We start from the raw sequence: 20,686 nt of genomic DNA, 5'->3' as shown, positions 1-20,686 counted from the left end.
TTATATTGTTGTTAGTTGGTGTTTACTTGGACAACTTTCGATAGCTTTGAATCTCCCGCCGGTTCTCTCGCGTTCTCCAAAATGGCCGCCGCGATACTCCCCCTCGTGCTACCTCGCGCGATCTCTCTCTCTCTCTCTCTGTGCATGCATACATTTTCTTCCTGTTACATCCATTCTCTCTTTCTCTCTCGCATATGATACACGCATTCGCCTGTCGCCGAGCGTGCTCGTGCGTGTAAAGTCTTTCGCATGCGCGCAACACGCACGCGCGCACGCTCGCCACTCTCCTAAAAGCATCCTTTACGTTTCACGTTGTGTACGAAGGCACTCCTTCCTCCTTCTCTACCACGATCATCACCACCACCACCACCATCACCTTCTCCTCCTTCTTCTCCTGCTCCGCCTGCTGCTTACTGTTCTTGCCTCGTTGTACGATCGTCTCCTCCCCGATCATGTCACAAAAGAGCTAAGAGAGAAAACAGCGAACGTGATGCGAACGATGGACTCGCTCCTTTTCTCCCTCCCTTCTTTACGAAGATCCTTCTTCAGGATGACGGATGATGGAATTATCCTGCGCTCGTCGAAGATACTGCTTCTTCTGTCTCTCCTCAATTCCTTGGCGATATCGAAAGACATGATTGAACTTTATCTTTTTTCTTTTTGGTATCGTAAAAAAAACAAAGAATTCGTGTGGTTGAGGTAAGAAGAGAGACCCGAACGATAAGCCTATGGCGCCAACCGAGAATTTCCTTTTCGATTGGAATCGTAAAAAAGGAGATCCAACACACCGGCCGTAGTTGTAAGAAAATTCACTGCTCGTTCTATTCGCGAAAACTACCTTCGCAATGGGGCAAGAAGATGATGAGCACAGTAACAGCGAATCCTCGAGGGGTGGCCAGGAGCGGGGCGAGGGCTGGCTCATTCGTCATCCCTCCTCGATTGGGGAGGGAGAGCGATCGGGAGGTTCAAAACTGGTTGTTGACGGTCATGATCTGACAGCCAGCGTGCACGTGGTCCATGACCTGCTCCTTAAGCCGGCACACGTGCTCCTTGAGCTTGTGGACGATGCCGCTCAGCTCGGTGTTCTCGCCCTTGAGCAGCTTGACCTTGTCCTCGAGCCTGGAGATGCGCTCGAGCTTGCGCCGTCGGCACTTGGAGGCGGCCACGCGGTTCCTCTGCCGCTTCCTCTCCAGTTTGATCTTCTCCTGGTTCTCCATGTCGATCGGCGACATCGGTGGCGTGCTCGACACGCTCGGCACAGTCTGCGGCTCGTCCTTGACGTGCACCAGGCCGGGATTGCTCATAGTGGACTCTGTACTTTGCACGCTACCGGGAGGCTCCAAAGTCGTGTACGTCGCACCGTGCATGCTGCCGGGTTCTTGCGAGCTATCGGAATGATGAAGCTCGTTGAGCGCGTCGACGAAGCCGCGCGCGTACAACTCCTGGGCCTCGGTGACCGCTTTGGGGAAGAGGATCTGGGTGGTCGGTGTGGGTAAACTGGTTACTAGACCATCCGGTTGCGTCATAATCAATTTCTCCAGCTCGGGTGAGGCCAACTTCAGCATGTTCAGATCCGGCGAGCTTAGAATCGGGGTGACGTTGTTCAGAGCGGGTGGCAACGGACCCAACCGTGGCCTCTTCGCCTGCGAGCCCTGCCTCTGGCAACCATTCAGGTCGAGCGTGAGATTCCGCTTCAGTTGGACCACGCTGTTCTCGCGACCGTTCATCGCACCGTAGACGCTCGCGTCCTCGTAGAACGTCTGCTCCATCGTTAGGCTGCGCACCATCGATGCCGCCGGACTAATTAACTTCTCCTCGATTAGGGAATATTGAGGTTTTACCCTCGACTCCTTCTAATTTTTTGCCTCCGGACGGGAAAGCGGTCGTTCCCCCCGGAGTGGCACACGACTCACTTAAGCCGGCCCGAAGAATTAAATAGAAAGACGGACTTTCCTGAAGTTTCAACACGTCAACGAGTTTCTGCGACGTTCTCCGTCGTCTTTCGTTCTCGTTCTCTCTCTTTCTCTTTCTATCTTTCTCTCTCCTTCTTTGCCTACGTCAAACACTTCGCTCCGCGCTGCAGCGATTACATAACAGCCGCGAGCGGCTGTACGCAAAAATTCACTCGCGGTACGACTGTCGTCTCTCCTTACTCCACGCCGCACCTCCGTCCGTCCCACCGTCACGTCACTCGGCGTATATCGCGCACCAATCACCCCGGCGCGGGTGACACTTGATAGCGGAGTCGATCAAAGTCAACTAAAATCGGTGCAGAAGACAGTGATGTTTAATGCACGTCTTTGGCGTGCACTACGCCGATGCGACAACAACCGGTCTGTGCTAAGAAGCGGCAACCTGCTTGCTTGCTTGCTTGCTTGCTTGCTTGCTTGCTTGTCTGCCTGCCTGCCTGCCTGCCTGCCTGCCTGCCTGCTCGCCTGTCTGCTCTCTTTCCTGCCTCCCGCCTGCTTCGATTGTCAACACAACAATGACTCACGACACAACGTGGTGCGCGTGTACCATCTTTCTGCTCAACAGAATGATAACGTTACCGTAACACAGGATCGCGACGTGTTTTGCGCGAATGCGGATCACCCTGTCCGCCACGGTGGTCCGACAACTTGTGAACATCCAACTAAACGTACTCGCTTATATCCCGTGAGTCACGCCGACTGAAAATAGCGTTGTCGTCATCGAATGCGACGCCGATTGGCCGGCGATGTCGCCATCCGGTGTGCCTGATTGGCCGACCGATCGGAGCTACTGGGAAATGACGAGCGCATGCGCACCTGGTTGGATATTCGCGCTTGTAGTGGGGGAGTTTGGCAGATAGGGAAGGGATCGAAATGCCGGTAACAGGATTAAGGTGCATATTTATCTGACAGACATTCCGAAATAACTGAAGATACGAGCTGTCATTAAATATCAGAAATGCAGAGGATCGTTTGAGAGAGCATTTAAAACATAGGCGGTACTGACAAAACAATTTCACAGGCGAATTAATTTCTTTCACTATATTGAGAGAAAGACTCATCTGTATAGATGGGAACGATGCTTTATGTTCGTTGTCTCGCTTCCACGCGACTGTCCACAGATTTATGGTCTCCTTTTTCATCGCTTTGGGCAGGCAAACAAATTTCTACGTTTTACCGAATTTGAACGGTTTTTAAAAAGCTCGTGTAAAAAAATTAGGCATCACGAAACATTTGCACCAAAATTCGCATATTTTCAAGGCAAAATCTTTACCACTATATAGAAAACTAATGTATTCGTAATTAATAAAATTTTGATATCATAATATTGTTGAATTTAAAACAATTTCGCTTATCCAAATTTCTTATGAAGATTCTTATGAAGATTCTAATTTTTTAAAGTTCATATTTGATTAATTGGAAATTAGAATTCAATTAATCAGAATGAAATAAATAAAAATTAAAATTACCTGATTATTTGAATGCGTACACCATTGAAAAATTTGTGTTGAAAACACTCTTCACGTGCTCTAAAAAATCCATTTAAATTTATGTTACTTTAACACAAGAAAAATATATTAGAAAATAATATATTAGAAAATAATATAAATATTATGTAAAAATTAACATAAAAAATATAACACAATTTAATAAATTGTAAAGAAATATTTCATAAAATTAACATTTATATGTTAAAATAACATGTTTTATTCATTTATCTTAGAATTTACGTTTTAAAATACATTATTTTCGTTAATTGTTCACTTATTAGTAAATTGTATTATTTTAACGTAAAGATTTTAATACTAACAATTTTGAATATTATTTAACACAAAATGTTTTTTTATTGTACAGTCTGATATGGACTTTATTGTAGATGTTGAAGATTAATTGTTGCTATCATGAAAACTTCCTTCGAACGAAAAATACATTTTTTTATAAATAAGAGCAATTTCAAGCGAGAGTTACTTATTGACTACTCCACTTGTCACATCAATATTATTTGCATAAAAACATATCAGTAAGCCCTAATCTCAATTGTACTGTATAATACATAATGTCAGTAATCGACCGTCTGCATCTTATACAATTGTATCTGCGATGCACCGAGTGACTTTCAGGACGACCAAAACGATTGTCATTATCGTTGGTTAATGCATTCGACTGTGAAAGCTTCAGGCATCAACTTCAAGATAAATCAACATTTCAGGTTATTTGTCACAAATTTTGTATATATATATATATATATATATATATATCGTTGTCGTTCATTTGTATATCGTTAAATGCTATTTATTGTATATCAAGAAAAGCGAGAAATTTGAACAAGAATGCGTCTAGCAGATTTTTCGAAACAACATGGTGAATTTTTTGGAACATCTATCTAAAGTTCAACTTTGTTCGATTAATATTCTTTTATGATTTGTAGAAATTTCTTTACGTCATACTTTTAATCTTTTGATTATTTTTTGTTTTTTTAATTATTAATTATTATATACCGATATTTTAATATTTATTTTTATATATCAGTATTTTAATATTCTAATTCGTAAAAACTTTTTAGAGGTACATTTACTTCTCTTACGATAATCTGAGAAATAAATTCAATAAAAATACTCCGATTGTTTATCGAGTGTATTTTCGAACAAATTTGCGTTTTACTACACATTCCGTCCATGTACATTTTCCCAAGAAAGCTCCTTTGATCATTTTCTTCGAATCTTTTCCAAGAAAATCTTGTTGAAGGCGCGCGTTATTTGCTGAAATATTATTCGAATCGGTTGTTTGGAAAAAGCAAGAGAGATGCAATAAAATAATAAAACTTAAAATGGCATTTTATGTTCCAAAGTAAGGTAAATTAGTAAGGTCTAATTCAAAAATTTATTTTTGTTAAAATTTATTTTTATAAAATTTTTTGCACTATCTCCTTTCAAAATATTTTTATTGCAAAGATTTCCTGTCAGATATAACAGATTTCTGAATTACAATCAAAGTGTGATTAAATTAATCAAACCAACACAATTATTGTTAGATCTGTAGTTAAAATTTTGCATACTTCATGTTTGAATGATATTTCCTTTCATTATTATATATAACACGTATCATTAATTCAAGTGTCATGGTTAAGGAAAGCGAGAAAAAGTAGGTGATTTCCTGAGTGACATTCGCGTGCGATCTCATATCAATTTCAATTATACGATTCTCAACTCGCATTCGTATGTCGTAAAATAGGTGCGTGCATGCTCTCACGAAAGTAAAGACACGCGAGAGAATAATCTCGAAGTGGACAACTCCATCCGTGGCATAGTTAATAGGACGCTTCTCCCGGGTCTCGCCAGTGATTTTCCGGCTTGCATGAGGAAATGCGAGCGTGAGGCGTCAATATCCGGCAAGAACGACAAGCATGCGACGTCGCGACGTGACTGATGGCATGCCGATACATCGATTCACGTTGCACCTTCTGGCGTTCACCTAATGATCATGTCGCTAATATTCTTCCGCGATGTATCGTGTTACTTCCTCTTTTTAATGAGCGGCTTAACTAATCGAAACAGCGTCGCGAGGCAGCTACGTATTTAATCTTTTTTCTATTTACACAAACATATTTTTCAAAGTTTCAAAGGCATTAAACTTTTAAATTTAAAGATTCGAATTGTCCAAAGTAACAATTCTAAAACTAAGTTTAAAAACTCAAAGCGAGCAATTCCGGAGGACCTTACAAAAATGCGGAATTATTCGAAAATTAAAACTATTATAAACTTTATATGTTGTCATGTATAACATTATAATAATATAATTTATATACATATAACAGTGTGATATGTATATAGTTGTGGTTTAAGTGTGTGCATATTGTTATTTTTTAAATAGAATTATTAATTAAAAAAATATTTTGAATAAAAAAGTTATTTTGTTTAAGATCTATAGGATAACTTGAACAAAAATTCAGTAAGTTTTACTTTTTTAAAATAATAATTTAATTCTCTATCTTTTCATATTTGATTTAAAAAAAAATTCACTTACGGCGTATTCCTTCTTGACAAATTCCTGGATCCATCAATGTGTATTTTACATGTGTATTTTACTGTTGTTATATATACTGATGATTAACATATTGTAGTTATCTTTTTTATCGGTCTCCTACGTGAAAATCGAAATACATTTGTTAAACTACTGCTTAAAATTTAATCAAGTTTCACAATACCTTTTAGAGTCTTCATGTAAAATAATTTCAGCAACGACTGTTTCTTTCCCTCTCTATCTTCGTTCTTCTCGTTTTTCCCGGATTAAAGCCACACGAACACATGGGCGAGGCAGTGCCAGCTGCTTTTTTCATCTCAAAATTAAACAAACATAATTAATTTCCGCCCCCGCGCGCCCGTGTTCTAGCGTGGAAGCGCGCGGAAGGTTAAATCCATTTATACATATACACATAACACTAACTCGAGTACACGGAGGCCAAGCCTTTTTATTTGCGCACGAAAGCTGCCGGCCGTTTCCGACGGCGATCAATCATTTCGCGGGAGAGCATGGCGAAACAGTTTCACCTCGCGCTTAATTTTGTGCTAAGGCTCTGAGTCTCTTCGTTGCAAGAATATTCTTCAGAAAACATTCTCTTCAGGGAGATAAGAAAATTAGATAACAAAAAAATTTGTAATTTAAAAGAGTAGAGAATGAGAAACTCTAACTAAAAACGCCTCGGCGTGTTAGAAGAAAAAATTCGAAATATGTTTGAAAATGTGATTTTCTGATATTTCATATAATAAAAAAATAGAACTCACAAGGAAAAATTAATATCGCACTAGGCAAAGCATTCCAATAATAGTAAGAAATAAAAAACAACGAATATGAAAGACTGAACAAGTCACACTGAAAATTCTTCGATTAAAATTAAGACGAGAAACGAGACTGAAAACAATCGAGATCCGAGCAAAAGTCATTTTGAAGTGTGGCTCAGTGGCTGTCTAGTAGATGAAACTCGGAGACTAGGCCTCGAAGCCGGATGTCATCGATCAGTGATATTCAAAATGTTAATAATGTTATGCATGTATGTGTAAACCGACAATGTCATGACACACTCATTATAGGGATTCGAGGCTGATCTTTCAGTTTCCCTTACTAGGCAATACTGTACCACTGAGCCATACAAGTCCCTACGTGGACATTCTCTCTGTTATGCCTTCATATATAAACCTTACACACGTCTAATTATAAATAGTTGGTAATAAAAAATAATAGATATTATATAATAAACATGTCTATTATAAGAAAGATTATTATAATTGTAAATTAATGATATAAACAAAGACTGGAAAAAAATAATTTACTCGCCATCTACACACCTCAGTCATATTTACTAAAATAAATCTGGCAGTATACAAAAAAATATGATATTGTACCAATAATACTGTAGAAGGAAGATTATGAGCATGTTTTGTATATCCATACTCATAATAGTACAAAATTATAGTGCGACGTATCAAAAGAAAAAGTAATACATTGGCAATATAATGTTTCCACGAGATTATTAGGACATCCAAATCAACCATATAATTCTCACAATTTCAACTAACAAACACCATCGATTTTAAAATTTAACAACTATTTTTTTTTCAGATAATTTATATGTAATCCATTTACATTATTCTCACAACTCAATTGTCAAGCAAAAAAGAAATAACTTTCAGTAATATATTATCGACATCGATAATGCGAGTAATCATTTTCTTCATTAAATCTTGATAATGCATATCAGTCTCTTTCTTATTAACCTCGTCTTAGTTTCCTGCAAAGAAATTCATGTCATATATGATGATAGTCGAAACGATAGTTTTAAATAAAAAATTCTAGATATATTCTCCAGTTCAAATAGAGAATTTTTACTTACTTATTCAATTTAGGTTCTTTCAAATTTGTCGGCGCCTTTCTTCGTTTAGGGCGATTAGAAGGATAGCTGCTACTTTCCAAATCTTGTTGATCATCTTCATTAGACATGGTATTTCTCCTGCAAATTCAGAATATAAAAGCAATCCAATGGCTTATAACAATTTATAATTATAATTATACATACATGACATTATTAATATTCTGAATCATGTTCGATTTAACATGAGATTCATTTAGCTTCTCTAAAACGACTTTTGCTGTGCTAGGATCACGATTACTTTTAGCTTTATTTTTCAGTTTTGCCTTATTTTTAATTGTCGGAGAATTTTCAGCGTGAGTCGTTCTATCTTTCATATTCGGTGTCCTCGATTTCTTATTACTGGAATGCTTTGTTTTTTGTGATGTCGACGTTCTCTGATGATCGCCAACTAGAATTATTGGCACTTTTATCGTGATATGGTTATAATCAGATTTATCTAAACTTTGATTCGATACAGATGCGATCGGAATATTCGTAACTCTTGGTATCGTGGCGGTTACTTTAGTATCAATTTCGTTATTAACATCGGAATTATTTATCATGGATTCCTCCATAACAGGCAGTCGCAATTCGTTAATATCGAATTGCATATTTTGTCTTGGTGGACGTAACATTAAGGTAAAGTCTTCTGTCTCTTCCGGTGCTTCGGAATGCCCTCGTCTCAGCGTTACGAAACTCGTAAATTTCATTGTATCATTTGCATTACCTTCTATGTCTTCTATGTTATCTAAATTTTTTTTATCATTGGATATGGCCGCTGTCGGAAGTATCTCGCAAATACTATCGTTCGTATCATGCATATAAGAGTCACACTCGGAACGATCGGCAAGGTGATATCTCTCTGGAGTTTGCATATCATTCATAGATTCATTTAAATTCGATATATCTCCTATGTTGCTTTCTGTAGCACTAGAATCATCATACACTATTACTTGTGACGTATTATTATTAACATCAGAGACGTCATCATTCTCGAGTTCCGGCTCATTATCTCGTGGTGGTATGGTATTGTTGAACATCCAACTTGGACCTTCCAATGGATCCTCTTCCTCCCAGGTTCTAGTATTATTTTGCAGTTTAGAACTTTCCGTTACACTCGAATTCCTACTAAAATCTTTAGAGATTTTATTATTTATTTGTATATCAGGATCTGACTTCGATGTGTCTACGTGTGTTTCATTTTTCTCGTTCGAGTTAATAGGCACCTGTGATTCTGATATTGCGTTTATTCTATCTGTCAGATGATCGTCAGACGTGTCATGATTCTCTTGATTTTCAATGTCAATTCGGTTGTCAATTACCTACAGAGAAATAAAAAAAGTAAATGTAGCAATCTCTAAAAAAATATTGTATAATATTAGGCATACTATTTTTTACATCACATGAATGAAGCAATTCTTATAATACTATAAACAATGTGAGAGTGTACCACAATAATTTAAAAATATCCTTAGGTTTTATTGTTTAATTATTATAATACCACTTACGTTAATATGTCCCGCAGTTGTTGGACTTTCATTGGACCATCTATTTCCCGATCGTGAAAAAGATATTGACAATCTTTTTGGATGAGTTCTTCTTCTTCTTAATCTTTGTTCATCTGTCATTGCAAGTATATTTAAATATTAGAGAAATATAGAGAAAGTTAAACTCAATTAAAAATTAATTGTGAACAAAGAATAGTGCCAATTATATACGAGCCAACACAAATTAATCATGAATTATGTATGTTATTTAAATAACAAGGAATTTTTATCTTTTTTTGATCATCTTCAGTACAAAACAATTAACAATATTAAAATAATTAATTAAATATTAAACATTATGATCAGAATACAATTAAAAATATACAGGATAGATCAAAAGTTGAATATTTCAAAAATAAAACATTTTCGAGAAAAATGTTTCAGACAAAAGTTATAGAATTTAAAAAGATCTATTTATTATATATCAATGATTTTATTAGTTTGAGCTTGCAACACCAAGATCAGGTTTTTTGAGCTAGTTTTTATAAGTTGATTCTTAACATTACAATAAATAAAATCTGCTCTAGAGTGCAAATCAAATAAAATATCAAACTGAATTTTTTATTTAGCTTTTTCCAAAAAAAAACGCCCTAAAGAAATCTACAGGCAATTTTCTTAATTACAAATATCGCAATTACATTGCGATTTTGTCACTAATTTCAACATTTAATTCGTCTCCGACAGAAGTCTTCCATAATTTTTCCTATCGACCTTTAATTAATTAAATTACTATTCGTAATTCCTTACCATTAACTCTGGGTGAAGAAATTGTTAATCTTTCTGGTAATCTGCATGTATGACCATTTTCCTGAAACAATTGTTTAGAAAAAGTTTTATTATTTTTTTTTAATGGTAAATGTTCAGAAGTGCTCCCCAAAAACCACGGTTTTTTTTATTATTTTAATAGTGAACAAAATTAATTATAAAAAAACATGTATACAACGTTTAAGAGGGGACTTGTGGTTTTTGAAAAAATTCTATCTCAAAAACGAATAAGACTGATATTTTTTATTTGATAAATGTATACTTTATACCTCATCGAGTTGAATTTAGATATGTTGTAAAGGAGAGTATCCTGAGTGATTTCCTACAAGAAATTAAGTGGAGGACAGCATTGGTTTAGGAGTCATAGTAAATTAAAGTTCCATAATATGTAGAGGATGACATTGGTATAATACTTATATAATGCATTTCCATCAATGTAGATTGACTTTAATCTCAGTTTAACTTATTCTTCGTTTTTTCCTAATCTTTAGAACTAGAAAAAGACAAAGAGTAAGTTGAATCGAGATTAAAGTTAATTTGTGTTGATAGGAATGAGCTTTACAAGTATATTACGAATAGTAAGTTTATATAATATGTGTTTATATAATATGCTGTAATAATCTCTTGAAGAATGTAAACAAGATCGGAAAATCACAAAAAGTCGCAGATATTTTATAAACAGTTGACGTAATCTGTCAACAGCTTTCAATATACGACTATTTCAATATACGAATTTTTAAGTCTTGGCAATGATACGAATTTTTAAATCTTGGCCATGATAAGAATAAATGATAGTCCTTATTCCGCATTATAAAATATATGCGTGGAAGCAGGAAGGTAGCACGTATTGCCTTTACGCATACATTTTCCAACGCGAAATAAAATCCACCTCACCTCCCCTCTCTATCTAGGAACATACTATTTGCCACACGTTCAAAAATAAAACTGTCTTATTCATTTTGCAAATTTTTTTCTACAAAATCTACAAGCCTCCTCTTAAAATACATATCTTTTTATAACTAGTTTTGTTCATTACGGAAGAAAAAAAAGAACAAAAAAAAGAACGTGGTTTTGGGAAAAAGCACTACACTTCTTAACATTTACCTTTTTAATTTATATAATTTTAGAAGTAAGTTTCATATCCAGGCTAAATATTTGAAAATACTTTTCAAAAACTGACATTATTAGAATTACTTATTGAAATATAATATCTATATTGTTAAAAGAAAATTGTTCCTTTAACAGTAATTTTTCAGCAAATAAGTTATTAGATATAGATATTGTTATGTATACATGGATATTTTAATAAGTAATCCCAAAAATATGTCAATTTTAAAAAAGTGTTTCCAAACCTTTGTAATGTAGGACCTGGAGTGTATATGTGATCGTGGCGATCGTGGTGTAGAGAGTTGTGTGGTTGCTCTCTGTGCTAAAGATCCGGGTTCAAATCCACCCAGAACATATCAGATTTTATTTGATTGTCACCTCTCGGAAGGCAATGACAAACCACCGAGAGTATTTTTTGCCATAACAACCTCTTCTAAGGCCGTTCAAACACAATGTTAAAAATTTGTAAGCCCCATATATCGGAAGATATATGCACAAGAAGTCATCACGTCTCTAATCAACATCTGAGAATTATATGAGACATATAAAATAAATGTATACGTACATATCTAAGAGACATAAAGGTTGATGAAGTCGGAGATCTATTCTCCGAACTTCTAGTGGGTGTGTTTGCTTCTGGTATAGCAGACAGTCTTGATACATTAATATTTTGCATATTAATCCGACTTAAATTTATCGTAGGCTTAGTAATCGTATGCCCACCCACCATAGGTTTTACCACTCCTTTTGCTGGTGATTTTGTTGATAATCTAGCAGATGGTTCTTTACCTGAAATATATATTCTTATATGAAGACTAGATATCATAAAATGCTTATAATGCAAATAATGTATATATATATAAAGAAATTAAACTAAGAAATTCTTAAAATTTAACAGTATCATATTCCTCACTTCCAGTTGAAGTAGACAACCTCACAGCAGTATTGGAAGCAACAAGCTCTTGACACATAGAGATAGTATTTGTCATATAACCAGTCATTGTGACCAACATTTTTAATATTTCTTTTGCGTTATTCAGTACATTCGAAATTACAGTCTGAAATAGATAATAGATAATCGATTAAATTAAAAACTATAGTATTTACTAATATGTGTATTACAACTTTATTATATGTATATGTCACAGTAAAAGTGTTAGTAAAGTTTTAGTAAATGTATATATTTATTAGTATCAATGTACACATTTATGTATAATACAATTAAAGCAGACTGCAGTAAGTATATACATTTACTGAGTTAACACTTTAACTGCGACACATATATAAACTTTTATTGTAAAAATTGTAATAATCTTGATCTGAATAAATGTTATCAAAGTCATGACCCTGAACAATTCTAGAGCCATTGGTTAGATCATTTGGAATCGATTCTGCAAATATCGTATTTCATCACATTATGCGAAATTTGATGAAATACAATGCTTGCGAAACTAATTCATGGAATTTTGCGACTGCAATTGAAGAAATGTGAGCAGGAGCATTATGATAGAACCAAAAATTGATTGTTTTATGAAAATAAAAAAATTAATGAACACATCTGTCTAAAATATCTGTAACAGTATCTCTATGAAGGATTAAACTGTTTAAACTTAGAACAATTTAATATTTGTGGCAGCATTTCTGTGTCAGACTGAAAATTTTTCGAACTTCGTGTGTATATACATATATACACGTGTGTGTATGTGTGTGTGTGTGTGTGTGTGTGTGTGTGTGTGTGTGTGTGTGTGTGTGTAAACAATATACATACAAAATATACATACAAAAGATAACAGAAAGAGATAGTTATATAATGATACTTACATTTCGTGTGTTACATATTAGATTTAACTGTTGAATCTCTCCTACTAGCTCTACATTCTGTGTGAACAACTCCTGATTGTTCTGTTTTTCTTTAGACAGCGCTTTTGCTAAGTGATTATTATTATGCTTCAATTTTTCATATACTAAAAGAAAAAATAATTTTAGCAAAACAACTGCTATATGTTAGAGAGAATAAGAAATGAATTGTTATAAAATGCAAATTTTCTTACATGGTCTATAGGATCGTAATTCCTTATAATGTGTCTTTAAGAATTGTGATCTTTTATTAGCCAATACCCCAACTCTCTTAACTTTTCGAATTGGCATTTTCGGCATGTTGTATGTACAATTTTATGTAATTCCTCTAGCTCAAATTTACATATAGAGACAATAGGACTATAATAGGAATATATAGAAATTAAAATAATCTTATTCTGTAACTGTTAACGACTACAACAATACTACAACAATACTCTTACATTAATTGCACAGATTTTGTATTTGATATAAAAAACTGTGCAAAAGCAATGTAATGATATTGTTATAGTCGATAAGAGTTATACAATAAAGTCCTGAACCTCATAAATTTATTCGAAAAATTCAAATAAATATAAGTTTTATCATTATTAGAATTGAATAGAATTGTTTTATCATTATTAGAAAGGGTAAATTGAATGATTTAATTATATTAAAAATCTCATTTTTCGATATTCTTTCTTATCTTGCGAAAAATTAGCCCGTGAACAAAACAATCTTTTATTGCTGTTTATTAGTGTACCTTAATTTTCGTTCAATATTAATGAAGATACAGATATGCTTCTCTCTCTCTCTCTTTCTCTCTCTCTCCCTCCTCCCCCCCCCCTCTTCCTTTCAACACATACCAACGTACCTCATAAAAAAAACGTACTTCGTAAAGTATCCAGTTTTTCTTGCGTACCTACAAATCTTGCGTTAAAGATTTTCTTTTTTCACATACGAATAACTGAATAAGAAAGAGAATACTCAAAACCTTCGTGACGTTTCTATCTGCACTGAACAGTGAATGTTGTAACACATCGGTATTTAAATGATCTCATAGAATAATCCTGAGCACACATTATCATACCTAATACACATATATTGGCACACAACATATGTTGTTGGTCAGTTAGTGTCTTCCATTTTAAATCAGAAGTCTGTTCATGGTAGAAGAAGAGAGATGAGACAACTTGAGGGGTACGCAGGAAGACCAAATTTAGGACCTAAGGTCCAAAACGTCCTCTCCGAAGAAGATTTTACTCTATATGCTATAGTATACATTACGTGTACTATATATTTCGAGTAAAATTTTCCTCAGAGAGGAAATTTTGAACGTAGCCTAAATGTAATTCGGTTTGATTGGCCGTTGTGTGACAACTTGAGGGATATGCGGTAAAATCAAGGAATGTAAATTGAAGTGAAACAAATATACGTTTGTTTCACTTTAACTTATTGCACCGGTTCAGAATGCAATAATAAAAAACAGATCTAAAGATAGAACCAAGGATACTTTCCAATATTTACTGCCAATGCTGAAAATCTATAGCGCACGTAACGTATACTGTATAGTTTCACCATTGGCAGTGTATATCGGAATACATCCTTTCGGGCTACGTTCCAAAATTTCCTCTTCAAGGAAAATTTTACTCGAAATATATAATACGTGGTGTATACTATAGCATATAAAATAAAATTTTCCTCGGAAAAGACGTTTTGGAATAGTCTTGGTCTGTTTTCTGTTCCTGCATTAGACTGTTCTAGAATTCTCTTTCTCGCTTTAAACAAATATCAAACATATATCTATCTCACTTTAAATTCCAAAAGTGTACACTAGTTCAGCCACAGAAAACAGACCTCTGGTTTCTCGATAGTTTCGCTCCAATTCAGTAAAGATCCAATCAGAGTTTGGCTATGAGAACATCCGGCACTTTTTACAAAATTGTGTGTGAGAAAGATATGAGCTATTTCATTTTCGCTCTGTAATATATAGAAGTCTAGTCAGATCAGAGAGGCAACAGGTGAAGAAATCGTTTGATTGGCTGTTTAAATCACGATGCCATTTTTTTTCACATTGGTGACGTTCAGCGGACCTATGCCCATTTCCACCTATAGTAGATTAACTTTAATCTCGGTTCAACTTTACTCTTCGTCTTTTTCTAATTCTAAAAATTAGAAAAAGACGAAGAGTAAGGCCGGAATCAGATTGTACATTGAAGATTGAGATTAAAGATTAAAAATTGAAATTTCATCAATAAGGACAAAGAAATTTTGGCTCCTTTTGTTCTGATTGGTCAAACTTCAATCTTTTAATTTTCAATCTCATTCTTCAATGCGTAATCTGATTCCGATGATCTTAAGTTGAACCGAGATTAAAGTTAATTTATGTTAGTGGAAATAGATATTATATAGTTGAGTGAGCGCTCGCTGTTATTGGTGTATTCTTTTAGATCATCTAATCAGCATTTTAGATCTGGAAGAATACATCAATAGCAGCGCTTACTCAACTGTAGTCCGCTGAACGTGCTTGTATTTAAGCTTATGGCATATACAAAAATTAGATGTATCTAAAAACACGACCGCTCACTGAGCGCTCAGTGAGCTCTTATATCTGTTTAATTTATATTTTTAGATCTAATGGAATAAGCCACTAGTCGCGTTCAGCAGACTCAACTGTTATGCAACCGTTTTATGAATGATATTTCGCATTCAAATTGACAAAGCGATTAGCTCGGTCGCCGAGCAAATAAACATAATTATATAATAAATTTATATAATTATTACTCATATATCCTCCAACCAATGATATACAATTGCTCGGTAAGCATGTCTAGCCACTTTGCTATCTTGAACTTGCCCATTATCTGCTGAGATTCTTCATTCTTCTAGATTTAAAAGTATAATCCAATCAGCGCAAAGAAAACTTCCAAAAGTTGCAAAATAAACGTTTTACTGAACTGAACGCAGCCAGTGAGTATTCTTGTGAAAAAAATGGCGGCAGTAATCTAGGACTTAACCTAACCTAACACAACTCGGTGGAGTTCTCCAAATCGGATAATATTATTTACGCTACTGTATAATATTATTTATCGCTTCGCTGATTAGTTGAATAGTTGGTGTTTCTGATACTGGATTCTTGATGCTGTAATCTGAATACAACTTTATGCCCATTTCTATCAATATGGATTAACTTTAATTATTGTAGCGAATAGTATCTAGCAAACGAGAATGGATTGAAATTTTTTTCTATTCGTATTTTAAATAGCGAATACTTTTTTTGATTTAATTGGATTCAATTAGATTCAATTGGATACAATTGGACTAAAAAACTGCATTTCTTATTCAAAATTTTGATTGAACAGTATTCATAATTGTGTTTGTGTGCACAGAAAAAGCTAATATTATTTTTAGATTGAAAGATATGAAGATGCTCCATGCAATTCTTATAAATGAATAAAAATGCATTCAGGATTGAAAAGCATTTATTTTATATATTCGTTATTTTATATATTCGAATCAATATTCCTGAAGATCTGAATCCATTTCACTAAATTTCAATCCATTCTCATTTGTTGGGAACTTCAATTTAAAAAAATTTCAACATAGCTAATTTGTAAGCTGTGAATACATCACAGTTCAAAATTATGAAAATACGCACTTTTGTTTAAATAAAAAAATTATGACAGAATTATTTGTAAGTCCTGAATTTATCAGAGTTCATTATTGATTAAGAATATTTCTTTTTTGATGCATATAAAAATATTGTTCTATTAAAAAAAATATTGTTCTATTTAAAGAAAGAATTATAAATATTTATGAATAAGTTTATTTGATTTATGCTCTCACGTATTAATTCATTTTAATTCAGTTCTGGGCTCTAAAGCATGAACTCGGATAAATTAATTAAAATGAATATTGAATTGAAACAATTTTTTAATTCATTTCAATCCATTTACTGAGTATATTAGCGAGTTAATATTAATATATTGTCTTACAAAATGTTATTTATCCATGAGAAACTATTCCCTCCCAATTAGGGAGTACAAATCAGGGCCACTTTTTCTATTTGCCATCAAGTTCGATCTTTATCTCTTCATTCCAGTTCCACCGGTTCCACATGAATTTACAACTTTCTATGCGAAACAAGGGTCAGCCCAAATCTATGTGTCTAGTTTTTTGGTAGTGAAGTCCCATAAGAAGGAGGGCACAAAATCTACTGAATGCATCCGTGCTTATATTTTACAATATGTCATGGATTAAATATGTATTTATACTACTTACAAAATACATACCTTCTGGCCATAGATTATATTCTATTATATATTTATGAAACTTGTTAATAAATTTTTAACGAATAAGGAGCAAAAACCTTCTAAAGGTCATTCAAAATCATGATCTTGATAATGTATGTTAAGGTCAAGATCATTGGAGGTTGTCCCCCCCTTTCTAGTTTTAGCACATTATACATATATGTTAGACACACGTAAATATACAATGACTCATACGCAGATTCGAATATTCTTATAATACTAATATGCTTATAAAAAATATAACAAAATTGTAAAGTTCAGAATTTTCAGTTCTTTTTTTAAGTCTTTGTATCGACAACACTAGTGTTCTCGTATTATCACATATTTCGTTACTCGTCGTCATGAAGATAAGCATACAGGTTCATCTTATTATTCACTAGCTATCTGTGTTCCTCGGAAATTTCAACCAATATTCCTTAATCATTTCTGCGCCTTTCTCGGCTATCATAATTACTGGCGCGTTCGTATTTCCACTTACGAGGTTTGGCATGATTGAAGCATCAATCACGCGCAATCCAGTTACACCATAGACTCTAAGCTGCGGATCGACGACAGCCTCGGGATCCCAGTAAGGACCCATTTTACACGTGCCAACGGGATGGTAGACGGTGTAACTATAGTACCTGATCATACATTCCCAGTAAGAATCAGTATACATAAGTATATGTTCGCATCCTGGAAACTGTCGTGAATTGAGCTCGCTTCCAAATCGCTTAAAGGCCTTGGTCCTGCTCAGGGCCACACTAATCTTCACTCCCTCTACTAATGTGGCGATGTCCTCCGCTTCCTTGAAGTAATTCGGATAAATGAGAGGATAATCGAATGGATTTTTACTGCGCAACTTGATTACACCGCGACTTTTTGGTCGTAGCAACATTGGAAGCACACTCCATGCATCCTTGTTGTTGATCGGTCCGAAAACGGCATCATAGAACTTCTTCGTTAGTCCATGAACTTTCCTCAATTGCTTGCCGCCATCCGAATTCGTCGAGCCAGAAATAAAATGCAGCTCGATGTCGGGAAAGTCCAGCGAAGCGTTTGCATATTTGGTGTTAACAAAGGCGACGCCCTCAACACCTCCAAGCACCGTCAAAGGTCCACTGCCCAGTACAGCGTATTCCATCAACGTCTGGATGTTATGAAGCCGTTTTTCCACCATAGAAATCTCTTGATTAACCATGAATGTAAGTCCACCCAAGCCAACATGATCCTGCAAATTGCTGCCTACCTAAAGACATAAATAAATCGAAAATAAATCGTATGGATTAAATAAAAGGTTGCTCGAAAATTCGACTGATTTATAACCGATTATCTAATCTAATATGATATATATAACTTTAAACGATAAAAATGTAGAGACCCCAAGAGAGAGAAACATTGAAAAATTTTGCATGAAAAAATTAAAGCACTAACCTTGCTATCTTGAATCACGGGAATACCGAGCTCTCGTAAATGTTCCTTCGGCCCAATTCCTGATAGCAAAAGTAGGTGCGGCGAATTTATGGCCCCGCCAGATACAATTACTTCCTTCTTTGCGCGCACACGAAAAACTTTGTCGTTCCTGACGAATTCTACTCCATAGGTATACTTTGTTTTGGGATGCACCAGCACTTTAGTAGCGTGCGCGTGCATTGCTATGTGCAGATTCTTCCTGAGTCTGACTGGCCTAAGAAAAGCCTTTGCACTGGAGCAACGACTGCCACGTCTAATAGTGCCCTGAGCGATCATAAAGCCGGTTTGAAATTCGCCATTAATATCGCGATTTTCGTATCCCATTTCTTGACCAGCCTCGACGAAAGCCGTCGCTAGGGGTGTGTGCCACGGTGCCTCCTGCACCGTCAAGTATCCGCCGCTCGCGTGATACGGTGTGTGAACCAAGTAAGGATTCTGGTTATCCTCGGATTTCTTGAAGTAATGCAGGACATCACGCGAACCCCAGCCAAGATTACCCTGCTGCTCCCAAATGTCGTAATCTCGTTTGTTGCCTCTTAAATAGAGCATATAATTAAGCACGCTGCTTCCGCCCAGAACCTTACCTCGAGGCCAATTGCAACGGCCATTCTCCATTGCTACAAATATTTAATAACGTAAAAAAGAAATATGATAGAGAGAAACCGAGACACTGTTTGAATGTTTTAAACATAAAGAAAGGGTGATGAAGGAACAACGGAAAAATCATAATACCTAGGCAAGAATCACCATGTGGCTCAGTCTTGTATTGCCAATCCAGCTGACTCAGTTGAAGATATCCGGCGAAAAGAGGTACGTCCGAGATCTCAGGTTCGTCACCGCCTGCTTCTAGCAACAATATGTTCCAATCTTCAATTTCGGATAGACGGTTGGCAATTACAGCTCCTGATGCAAAAAGAAAAAGAAGGAAATGATAGAAAAAAGTGTATTTGTCTTTATATTACGCTCTTATAAAATATTGCATTCGTGTTTCAAAATAACAAGAGTTTTATACACGTACCTGCACTACCACCGCCTATCACTATAAAGTGATACGAAGGTAATAGCATCTCTGACGGCACGTTGATTGGTGATGCTTCATTATCCAGAACTTCATAATGAAAATAGGCAAGTGTCGCAGCAAGAATCGGAAAGAAGAATGAAAGTCCACTAGTTGATGCTGAAGTCAAACCTCCTGCCAGAAAGCTTTCGATGCCCATTTTGTTTTCTCACGGTGCTTCTTAGTGAAGAACTAAGCTTACTTAATTAAAGTTAGGAATTATGTAATTTTATAAAAAATGTATCAAAAAAATACATATATGCAAAATAAAAATATGCGGATCCAGAGAAAACCCATGAAACGCATAATCTTTATATAAAAATGAAGATATAAAAAAATATATTTAGTATATCTTTTCTTATATATGTCAAAATATACTAAATAAAATATACTAAAAAATATACTAAATAAAATATAAAATATAAAATATAAAAATAAATAAAAAACAGGTATACATGCACACAATAAATAATAAAATTTCTCTAATTTCTGTAGAATTAAAAAATTAACAGCAATTTCAAAGATTATTTTTTAAAATAGAATGAAAGATGGAAAATATTTGTTATTATTTTATAAAATGTAATAAATATAAATTAAATAATATCATAACGATAAAATGATGTAACTATAAAATAAACTTACTAATTCGTAAATATGACTCTTTAATTTGTATTCTCTCTCTCTCTCTCTCTCATCTCTCTACTACTACTACTACTACTATACTACTACTTACTTAC

At 34.9% G+C, this 20,686-nt stretch overlaps 2 protein-coding genes across 2 annotated transcripts; both read right to left on the bottom strand.

The window, feature by feature from the left end:
- Positions 1-965: 965 nt before the first annotated feature.
- On the bottom strand, positions 966-1,787 carry LOC105621323 (transcription factor AP-1). The gene has a single exon (XM_012202789.1). The coding sequence runs from the start codon at positions 1,785-1,787 to the stop codon at positions 966-968; it is 822 nt and encodes a 273-aa protein (XP_012058179.1).
- Positions 1,788-7,736: 5,949 nt separating this feature from the next.
- LOC105621436 lies at positions 7,737-20,109 on the bottom strand. Its single transcript, XM_012202905.1, is given in 15 exon segments — positions 7,737-7,755; positions 7,858-7,974; positions 8,041-9,197; positions 9,304-9,375; positions 9,378-9,508; positions 9,664-9,666; positions 10,170-10,230; positions 11,860-12,083; positions 12,208-12,352; positions 13,116-13,258; positions 13,346-13,455; positions 17,818-18,668; positions 18,854-19,509; positions 19,625-19,795; positions 19,911-20,109. Coding segments are annotated over 15 exon segments (4,059 nt in total).
- Between the last annotated feature and the right edge of the window lie 577 nt (positions 20,110-20,686).

The sequence above is a fragment of the Atta cephalotes genome (genome assembly GCF_000143395.1).
Source record: "Atta cephalotes unplaced genomic scaffold scaffold00033, whole genome shotgun sequence".
In the NCBI taxonomy this organism is placed as follows: domain Eukaryota; kingdom Metazoa; phylum Arthropoda; class Insecta; order Hymenoptera; family Formicidae; genus Atta; species Atta cephalotes.
The sequence above is the reverse complement of the archived record's forward strand: the minus strand, read 5'-3'. Positions and strand labels throughout refer to the sequence as shown.

What these genes read in the sequence shown, in the direction of transcription:
- LOC105621323 (XM_012202789.1), bottom strand. Translation starts at nt 1,787, where the DNA reads ATGGTGCGCAGCCTAACGATGGAGCAGACGTTCTACGAGGACGCGAGC.